We start from the raw sequence: 11015 nt of genomic DNA on the forward strand, positions 1-11015 counted from the left end.
TTTGAAACATTAACTCGTCGTATACCAAGTACTAACAAGTTACTAATTATCCATTGTGAAAATAATGGAAATTATTACAAACAAATTTTAATAAGCAAAATGTTAAATGGTATCATTTTATGCCGTGACCCCTGGAGCCTTTATTTTATCATTCAATATGCGCAACTTTGTCTTTAGGGTGATTACGTTGTATGGAGCATCTTCACCCTTGAGATATCTCCACTGGGTATTCCTTTCTCCTTGACCAGAGTTTTCAAACCAAAAAGAATAGTCAGAGCCTTTACACTTATTCTTTTGAACGACATTTATTAGGAGTTTATCGTCTCGATTATCACCAGACAATGAATACACTGAAAGTTTTACAATGTTGTCAATGTGCAGTGGAAATATGTTTATCATTTTCCCATTGTATGTGATTATAGATGGAGCCAAGTCCAAGATATAAGTAGAGATGTTATAGTCTACCTGAATGTCCTTACTTTTGCAATTGGTTGTGATATGTTCATCGCTAGATCCTTTCGAAATATCCAGATGAATTATACCATTAATTAGCGTATTTTGCTCATTTAAAATATTAACAGATATACTTTCGGGACTGTTGGTCCAACTACACGAACCTTTCTTTCTTTTGAATGTGACTGAATTGTTGGTTTGTCCAGTAACAGTTATAACTAAAGGTTTTCTCAGTTTATAATCCTCCTTCCAGTAGTATGCAGAAAGTTCCCTTACGTTCTTTATGTTATACTCTTGAAGGAATTGTTCGATATTACCATGCACTAATTTGCTAATACAACAATCTTCTAGAGACAACTCATGACTATATCGGAGATAGTGTGTTCCAAAGTCATACTTTCTTACAATTACTACAGCATTTATATCGTTTTCAAGCATTAAATAATAATTTTTCCTTGCAGATATGTCAATTTTTATGTTCATTTTCTATATTTTCCGAGTGCATGCGACTTTTAAAAATTGTATATCATGCATGAACAACAAATATTACACTAGAATCTTTCAGGTTTTAAATGGGTTATTTATAGAATAGAAATTAAAAGGAATACAATAAATACTTATTCTACTAACTGCGGTAAAATTATCGTAATTTAGTACTAGAGGAATAAGCAAAAATGTTGACAGATATGTCGTGGGTGGATACATTGGAAATTATGGGAAACTACATAACTATCGTATCTATTATAAATAGTAAAATATATATCAGTGTTCTAATAGGGAATAGGAAAGTTTATGCAGACATGGCATGATATACAGCCAGCACAGCATACGTACCAAGTCGCTAAATATTTTTTCAGAATCACCATGTTAATGAGAGAAACCGCATTATTACACTGTGGATAGTTTCAAGTCGTTTATAGAGAGATTTCCGATAAAATATTCATAATCAGGATACCGGGTAAAACAACGAACTTATGGGTTCATTCTACTACAACATAATTTCCCTTGACACGTTTGCAAATTTAAACCAATAATGGAGACATTGTCTTTAATCTGTATCTACTCTTGCACAACTACAGTTCGTTCCACCGTGTATCAGGGATACCACATCATGTGACATGTATTTTCTGTAAACGTCATCTACTGTCCTATTAACCACTGTGTGATGGTAAAATGGTAAGGCCAATTACTCAGTATAGATTCCCTAGTCTCCATAGACTCCTAAATCTGTCTAACCCAAGGATCTCCAGGAGAATATCCGTAGATTTCCCAAGAGTATCATTAGATAAGGCGTACTAGAGGGTCTCCTCTATAGCGATTATACAGTTTCCATATTCCAAGACAGATTAATCCAGCAACACCTGTTGCAAGAGCTGCAATTCCAAGACCTTTCCAAGAGTCTTGATTAGAGCCTTTCCAGAGACCAATACCAGCAATAGCGAGACCAACTGCAACAAGTAACAGTAGAGTGTCCTTCTTCATCAGCTTTAGTAATAGCAGGTGACATTCTCCTAGCTCCTAGTTTTCGAAGTGGTAGGGTTAGACCTCCTGAAGTAAATGAGGAAGGGAAGCCATGACCTTTGAAACTACATTAACCTTAGATCCTTCAAGATCAAATTGCGATTCACATCCGTCTATAGTATGAGTAAGAGAATAGAACTGATGAGAGTAATTGTCCTTCCACAGGAACCATACCCATCATCCAATAGTACTTCCTCCATCTAGCCGTACCTCCTCATCCATACATTCATCCTCCCTCACAACTAGCTCACCAGGTGATCACTATGGAGTACATCCTGTCATCAGTTGGCTGAATAAGTCCCTAAGAGTCTCTAGTGGAGTAGACATGCTCTACTGTATAGGCTCCTTCCAGTCGCCATGGTAGTAACCCATGATAATCTCCCGAAGAGCCTCTTAAAAAGTCTACTGGAGAGTCTACTGGAGTGACTAGGAGACTCCAAAACCCATAACGTGAAGTAGGCCAAGATTCTCTATCCTTATCAAACAACTGACAAACACTATGAGCATAACTCTTTATCATTGGAGGTCTCCTCAGTATGAGTCCTCACAGTCCAGTAGTCCCTTCCTCAGACTCTCCACTAGACTCTTAATGCAGGGACGAATGTCCAGGGATGAGTGATTGAGCTTCAAAGAGCCTCCTAGTTACCACCCATTAAAATTCCTCATCTGCATAGACAATGAGTAAGGCCTCTGATTTACCTAAAACCTTGCATCTAACATTCTTGGTAAAGGATGATTTAACACTCTTACAGGCCACCTTTATTCCATTCTTCGTCCAAAACCAAATGGAGCTAAATGTTCCACAATCTTTAGTAGGCCATTTACTCCTGTCATGCTCATACTTGGAATAAGTCTTGAGGTAACCATCTCCAGTAAAGGCCAAAATGATCATTAAACCTTGGGATGTAAAGGTATTCAAAGATGAATAAGTACCTCCTTCATCCTCATTCACCTGCTTACTAGCTCCAGCATAAGACACTGCCTTGAGCGATTCTTCACAAAACTTTAGCGTAATGGTAATAGCCCCAACCTTTAAACCACTGCTCTTAATCGAACTAGCCACTCCACTATCCGGATAATGAAGTGTAACAAAGCATAACACCATGGCAGTAATATGTGGGAACGCCAGTAACCAGGCAGCATGCCATGCCTCAAAGCCACCTTCCCATGGTCTGTCTGGACCAATATCAAGACCAACTCCACATGAGCATAAAGCTGCAATAACAAGAGAAGGAACGGCACTAACGAATAAAACAGCAAGATCAATGGTGTAACCAGTGCCAACGTCAGTCAGTTTATAAGGAGCAATAGCAGGATAAAAGGCATAGATAGTACCCATACCAACCATAGCCATAAGAATTGGAGACCAAGCAGCGCCAGTATGCTTACCCTTTTTAGGATCATCTGGATTTTGTTGATCATTGCTAGCACCATCATGATAGGCAATGACCCACAATATGGCAGAAGCCGCTGATATTACTATTGCTATAACAAGCTGCCAAACAATGATCCAGTAACTAATGTTTGAGAAATTAAACCACTCAGCAAGTTCAGTAAAGATAAAGTAGTATATGCAAACCTGAATACCAGAGAGAGGGATTCCTACACTGAAAAGGGAAGCATTTGCATTTCCCACATTCATCACACAGGCCACATTAAGTCCATAGATAAATGAACCAAAGACAATAGTCCAGTAATAGAAGGTGAGGTTTCCCTGTTCTCCTCCAGAAGTGAATGCAATGAGGAGTAAGACAAAGGAACAGCACAGTGTCACATTAGTAAAAATGGCAAAGTACCTAAAATCTTTCCAACCTAGCGCTACTATGTTTATAATAAGAATACCAGTGAACGTTGCCAGTTCCATAGGATTATGGACCATGTTAATGAACGAACTGGCATACTGCTGAGGAATTTTAAATCTGTCAAGTGCAAACTTCGCTCCAGTTAAAGCCACACGGAGAGACTGCAACAGAGTCAGCCCTGCCATAAACATGGCGCCTTTCTGAAGTCCATCCTGATGTCCCATCTGTCATCTTGTGAGCTTACCTGTCATTCACACCATTATATACCATATCATTGGTCATAAATTAAAGAGACCCCTCCATTATCTACCCGAGAGTTTAGTGTTCCAGTATTATTCATAACCTCAAGATGCATGTTGTCGAGTATCTCTCATATCCCTCAAGGTTTAATAGATGTCAGTATGGTAGTATCATAAATGTCCATGGTTAGGTAACTAAGTTCCTCTGGTTTCTAAAGAAGTTCTATTCATTCAAAACGTTGAATGGCAAAGTATAAAGTAGATAACTCATCACCTACCAATAATTCCCATCATTCCTTCATTCACCTTGTTCATTCCATAGTGACAAACTACCTAGTCTAGGACATCGGTAGGTCATTACTACCTCTGGTAGTACGGACTGCTCATGTGTTCCATAGGCATGGACTGTACTGTGGAGAGGAGGAAAGTGAATGTATAAAAGCCCATTATTTACCATAATAATGGACACTCACTGTACATATAACACTCTTATCGTTCCGTATATACGTCTATAGCTTTTAGCAGTACACCTCTGCTGTCTATGGTCCCTTAGAGGCACCCTTCCTCAAACAAGTCTTCCTAATACCTCATTTCTAGCTACTATACATTTAATCACTAACCATTAATTCCCTAGGCATTATGGTACATGGATAAACTGCATTAATGACCTGGTGAGTACTCCTATGAAGGAACAAACTGAGGGAGAAGGACCATGGGGATAATTATCACTATAAATGGCCAAACATTCCTTACTTTATCACACATTTAGAGATTTTCCATTTGTCTTCCTCTCATCAATGGATTATGAAAGATGTGTGACTGGAAGGTCTACTGGAAATCCTCCACCAGACTGTCTAATGGTAGAGAAGGAATGGCATCCGTAAGAACATTTATGGGTTCCACAGATACATGTTTCCCATGTATCATTTCTAGATGTCGCGAATAGATAATATAAGATATGGATAATCGAATCCACGTCCATGGAATGCAGAAATTAATAGAGAATGTTCAGATGAAAACAGTTGAAATGATAATGCCAATGTGGCAAGACAGCGGACTTAAAATGCGATTCATAAAACCAACCTACTGCATTAAGTGTGTGTGGTAACGCAGTCTTCTACAATTTTTGATAGTGAACTACTGTCTACGATATCCTCCGTTTTGCAGGTTCTAATGAGAGAACCTTTGTGGAAGACCCAAACCGATGTACATAAACCCAATACACTTGCATCATGTGCTGCGATAAATGTTGTACAATGCTGGAAGTGTGTCTTGATTAAATCATATATTGGAACCTCTGCAGTATTGGATATTCCAACATCATCCTCTGGAGGCTCATCAACCAAGAGTATCTTGTAAAATTCTCCGTACAATACTAGTCTTGCCACTGATAGTGTACGTAACTGTGAGTTGGACAGTGCTGATCCATGGTCAATGTTCACATTATCCACAGAGGAAGAGTCATCAGGTTTAAGTGTAGGTCCATAGTACACCCTTTTGTAATACCTTGGCATATCCTTATGGTAATGGTCAGGTATAATGACTGTGTCAAGGCCCTTACCACCCGGAATTTTCTCAACAAACTTGAGCAAGCCACAATTATCCAGGGCTGTGTTAATATCAGCATCATCAAATAACATTCTTGGATCAATGAACCTACGCACTGTCCATCCTCTGAATACAAATGGTAGTTGAGGCAAGACACCGATGATCTGCCTAGTCACATTCTTTGGCATATCATTTAAATCACAGCCATCAAGCAAAACAGAACCTTCTCTATTCCTTGCCAAATTTTGAAGTACTGACAATAAGGTAGACTTTCCTGCGCCAGTTCTACCAATGACTCCAATAATGTCCGAGGTATCAGCTGAGCATGTAACATTCTTGAGAATAGAAAAATTCACTCCGGTTTTTTTGTTAAAAATATGTACACTAACATTATCCAACTTTATCCTAGTAGTACCTGGAACTGCATACTTGGACACGTCAAGCACATTAACCTTGTGTCTAAAGAAGAGCATCTTGATACTAGTGCAATGAACAGCTCTTCTCTTGGCATGCTCTTGGCGACGTTTTAAAGTGATAGATCTCTTTATATCTCCACCAGTCGTTTTATCACCTTCATTAGAACTGGAATCGTAAACAACAAGATCTGTCTGATGGATATTCCTCTTTTCTTCAAAGTTGATCTTAGTATCAGGAGGAACGAAGTTCTCAAACCTCCTAATTGATCCCATGTAAAGTTCAAGATAACAATAAAGTCTGAGAAAGGTTGCAAACGAGGTGTTTAGAGTGAGAAATATGGAATACGCCATAGCGTAGTGGCCAATTTTCACCTGTGTTTCCTTCACATGAGAAAAAAGCGGAGGGAAAATAAGTATAAACAAACCCAGAGGAGCAAAGATGCATCTAGATGTTATGGAACTCCAAAAGAGCGCAGAATTGCTCAGATAATTAGACCTTATATTGTAATCAACGTGTTCCACCATCGTATGTATCAATTTCCATTCTTTCTTGAAACTGCGATATATAGACAAACCAACTATCGCCGTTTCTATTGTAGAGTCCATTTGGTTAAATGTCTCCAAACGAGCGAAATATACATTCTTGCACGATTTTACATAATAGTATACAATACACCGAATAATAATGAGACAAAGCAAAAGAGCAAGCGGGGTAGACCATGGAAGCAAAAAAAACAACGTAATAAGATTAACAGTAGATTCAATCAGCAAAAGGAAGGCGTCGTGGATAAAATAACTCAGGAAATTGTCAATGAAAAATGTATCCATATAGAGGAATGTCAAAACGCTACCAATGGACTTTTTAATCTTCAATACAGCTGAGCTGTTTATCAATATTGAGTTTATGCAGTACTCATGAATTCTCCTTGAAACTTTAAAAGAAACAGATGCCATAGCAATTATACGAAAAATAGCTCCAGTCATCACTGAAACTGAAAGAATAATAACCCATTTGGTCGCTTTGGCGCTGTAATCCTTTACATCTTCCACGGAGGCTGGCACACCATTAGAACCTTTTGTATAATCAATAATCGAATCAGAGACTTTTGAAGCAATAATAAACTTGGTGTTGTCCAAGGTTGAAAATATGAAGGTAAGGAGAACAAAGAAGAAGATAGGCCATCCGGCCGCACGGAAGTAGACACTGTATGCCTTAAAATTTTCGTTCATGCCGATTTTACGATTAACTCTATTGTATACGCTTTGAATTGTGGGAGAATTAGAGTATCTCAACTCCGTGGACTTCTTTCGTCCATCACGAGTATAGTCATTAGAGCTGCATATCCTACGTAATTTGCTAGGCATGGTGTGAAGTCCCATATTATCTTCAGAAGGCTTTGGAGGCTCAAGATTACCAACTTCGTGTTCTATTAGGGATTTAAGCTTATTTCTCTGTACAAGAGTTTTATGCTCCAGAAAATATATTGGAGCATCTGGGTATGAATCCGGAGATTCTGATGATACGCAAGCGTCCAAGATACGCTTGGATATCGTTAGAACTGTGGCAACATCTCTACCAGAGAGTAGACCTCTTCCCTTTTCAAACAAGTTCTTGAAGATAGTTCTTGCAACAAAAGGATCCAGACCAGTGAAACAATCATCCAGTACTACCAGGAGGGAATGTTCAGATTCACTCTCCCTATTAGTCTCGCTAAAGATGAGATAGGCATAAATGGCACGAGCGAGTCCAACTCTGACTCTCTGACCTCCACTGAGAGAATAACCATGTTCAGAAATCTTACGCAGGTCACCTCCTTCCCAAGTGGATATATCGTGTTCAAGTTCAACTGCTTTGATGACTGTGTTGTAGAGCTTCTCATCAAATCTGTGACCAAAGGTAATGTTAGACATGATGGTACCCTTTTGTAGCCATACGTCCTGAGAAGCATAGAATATTGGCATGTTAGTAGAGAGAGGCAATACAGCCATTGATCCTTCAACAAGAGTCATGTCACCAAGGATAGCCTTGACAAAGTTGGTCTTGCCAGAGCCTTGGGCACCGGTAATTATGGCAAGGTCACCAGTATTGAGGACAAAGTCAAGGTTCCTAAGACAGGTGGTACCAGTGTGGTCTAAAAGATCCTTTCTACTGTTGACCCATGCAAAAGAGGCCTTCTTGAACATTATCACTAGGCCCTTTGGCAGTGTCTGATCCTTACCTGGCCCAATCTCTGGCAGAGTAGTCTTCCCAGTAAACTTGTTATCCGGAAGATAAAAGTTTGGAGAACAAGTTCTGAAGAAACGTTCTACTCTCAAAAATGAGGTCATTGAGAATACTAACAATCTCAACTTTAGAGGAACTAAATACAACGGGTCTAGGATTTTCAAGAGAACAAAAATGGAGGCTAGCAATCCAGATGAGCTTATCTTCTCTACATCTTTCGAACTCTCAACTGTTTCAGAGAAGTCTTTGATGAGGATAATGACATCCACACACATTATTGAAGTTATTATGACCTTATTAACAAGTGATATAATGAAACGGATGAGGACAAAGACTAGCTCATCATCTCTAGCCTCCGTTATGGTATTATGAGCAACATCATCAAGTGCCATCTTATTAATCAACGGAAAACTAGATACGACCTCAAACGACTTTGTCATCCTGTGATCCCTAATTCCAAAGTAATATCTCATAAGAAGACCGTTTACGATTTCTATAACCAACATGCAAGCGACGAGAGATAGTGAAATAATAAGGATCGTTAATATTTTCATACTGAATTTACTGCTAATTAGGATCATCCCATAGGTAAACGTTGTAAGAAAGTCTATTAAATTGGTTAGACATTCAACAAAGAGTGGAATGTAGTAAGGATCATTCAGAACAAGAGTGTACATTTTGGGGGTTACTTCATTGTTTTTGTGGCGTCTAGCAGGACACAAGAGCGGATCCTCTGAACATAGTGTGTCTCCAGAACACCCATGTATAATGCTCTTGCAGGAGCTAGGATTGTCAGATAGATGTCCAAACTGGCTTCTTCTGTAGCATAATCCATGTTGGAAAACAGTAATACGAAGGACAGAATCTATGATGAATGATAACCGTCTTACATAGAACTCAATATGATCTGTTCCAATTTCCTTTATCAATTCTATTGCGATTATAGCGAGTGCGAGGAGGCAAAATGATAAAACTCCAAAGCCCTCCTCAGACAATAAATCCAGTAACATGTGAAGGGATAATGCAACACTCATACCAACAGCGTTCATTACTATCACGCTAATTAGTATAGCTAGCAACCTCCTCCAAAACGTTAACAATATGGCTCTGCCTAGAATATACTTTATAGGTTTCCGAATTTTCTTCTTCTCATCTTCGCTGAGGGCTTCATATGCCTCAAAAGTAGCTATTCCATCACTAATATGCTTTGAGAATACAGGATACCAGAGCATTGTCTGATCAACCAAGGGCAGAGGATGGAGCATATAAGGGTCCAAGTACTTCTCTGCAGTTGCTTTAACCCATCTGTAGACCCAAATGAAGAACACGAAGTTAAATATGCCCTTGTCATCAAAGTATCTGAATTTCTTTCCATTTGGTGCGAGGGTCCTCTTCCTGACCAGCTCCACCTCGCTCTCCCAAAAGTGGTAGTTCTCCTCCGGGGGAGTGGGTTTATCCTCAGCCATCTTGTGGCCCTTGTTATATTAAATATACTAAATTCAGAATGTGTAAACGGTGCATAAACCGGAAAGAGGTTATCCGAACCGTAACATATTCGAGTCGATTTACCCTTTCATATTATCAACACTTTTATCAAGGGTTTATAAAACATTTTTAAAAATGTAATATGTTTACACAGTACCAGATGTGTAAATCATAAACTTTACTCTTCTCCCAGGAAAATTCTCAGACATCCCCATTGGAGGAGAGAAAATACTTTCCACTAGGAACTTCACCTTTGGTTTTTTATTTTGGTATGTATTTTTGTTACTTTCGCTTTGCACTTGGTCCGGGATCGGTAATGTGCGCAGCAGGATGTCTGTGTACCACGGCCTAGACCACTTTGGCCTGTACACACGCACACACTATCCTGTATGAAGTGCGCTTTGGGATTTCATGTGTTAAAATGGCGTAGATTTGTTTGGGATTTGAGTTTTATGCCAAAACTATGAACCGTACAGTGGTATTTGTTACCTTGTTGGAAAAGAACAACTTACTAGCACATACAGTTGAAATTATACTAATCCATGGGATATTTTGCGATCGTACCGTTGATTTTCACATATCTTATAATTTCACTCGTAAATTAGGCATACTTGTATTAATGACTTGTAATTGAAATTCTGGGCTTGATGTCTGGTGTTAAACCAGCGATATAAGTGACATTGGTATCATGTTTATATACTAGAGGCAAAATTATCGGATAAGGGCGTTTGTAGAAGTATTGTTTTAATGGGCTAATGCTTTTAATTGTGTCTTTACAGGATACAAAAAGAAACGTGAACAATTACCTTATAGTTTCCAAGACCACTTTATTGTCCAAGGATTGACATTAGTATCTATTGACTCCTGGAAAGTTTTGGGATTATTAAATGTAAGATGTCCTTTTATAGAGAGAAATTGGTTAATATAAACTACGCTTTAAAATTTTAATCCTGATGAGGATATGCAAGTGCGATTCCCGTATAAACTGTAAATTATGCTACAATTAACATGCAAACTGTCGAGTAAAAATTACTGGGGAGGAACATTCAGGAGTTTGAAATTGCTTGGGAAAACAATTGCACACTTTACTCTTGTCTCCGCCGTATTACCACGCTTTATAAGTTCGGTTATTGCCCGTATCGTAGGAGTGTTTGCAGTATATGAATGTATATAGCGGAAATTAGGGTTACCATGATGAATCACAGGCATCTGTCTGGATTTTTTGCCTCAACGTGACAATCAACTGTGTTTGCAACAATTTTGGAGTTTATAAAACTCCTTGTGCATTATTTCATCTAATCTACTTCTTCATAAGTTTCTCCTGCTG

General features: G+C 38.7%; 3 protein-coding genes across 3 annotated transcripts; all 3 read right to left on the bottom strand.

The window, feature by feature from the left end:
- Nucleotides 1-117: 117 nt before the first annotated feature.
- Nucleotides 118-936, bottom strand: BEWA_006880 (hypothetical protein; the record flags this gene model as incomplete). The annotated part of the gene is made up of 1 exon (XM_004830888.1): nucleotides 118-936. One exon carries the CDS (start codon nucleotides 934-936, stop codon nucleotides 118-120), a length of 819 nt encoding a protein of 272 aa, XP_004830945.1.
- A 1690-nt stretch (nucleotides 937-2626) lies between these two features.
- Nucleotides 2627-4000, bottom strand: BEWA_006890 (hypothetical protein; the record flags this gene model as incomplete). The annotated part of the gene is made up of 1 exon (XM_004830889.1): nucleotides 2627-4000. The coding sequence occupies one exon, from the start codon at nucleotides 3998-4000 to the stop codon at nucleotides 2627-2629; it is 1374 nt and encodes a 457-aa protein (XP_004830946.1).
- A 1106-nt stretch (nucleotides 4001-5106) lies between these two features.
- On the bottom strand, nucleotides 5107-9669 carry BEWA_006900 (ABC transporter, ATP-binding protein domain-containing protein; the record flags this gene model as incomplete). Its single annotated transcript, XM_004830890.1, has 1 exon — nucleotides 5107-9669. The coding sequence occupies one exon, from the start codon at nucleotides 9667-9669 to the stop codon at nucleotides 5107-5109; it is 4563 nt and encodes a 1520-aa protein (XP_004830947.1).
- Nucleotides 9670-11015: the final 1346 nt, after the last annotated feature.

Source organism: Theileria equi, chromosome 3, assembly GCF_000342415.1.
Source record: "Theileria equi strain WA chromosome 3, complete sequence".
Lineage (NCBI taxonomy): Eukaryota > Apicomplexa > Aconoidasida > Piroplasmida > Theileriidae > Theileria > Theileria equi.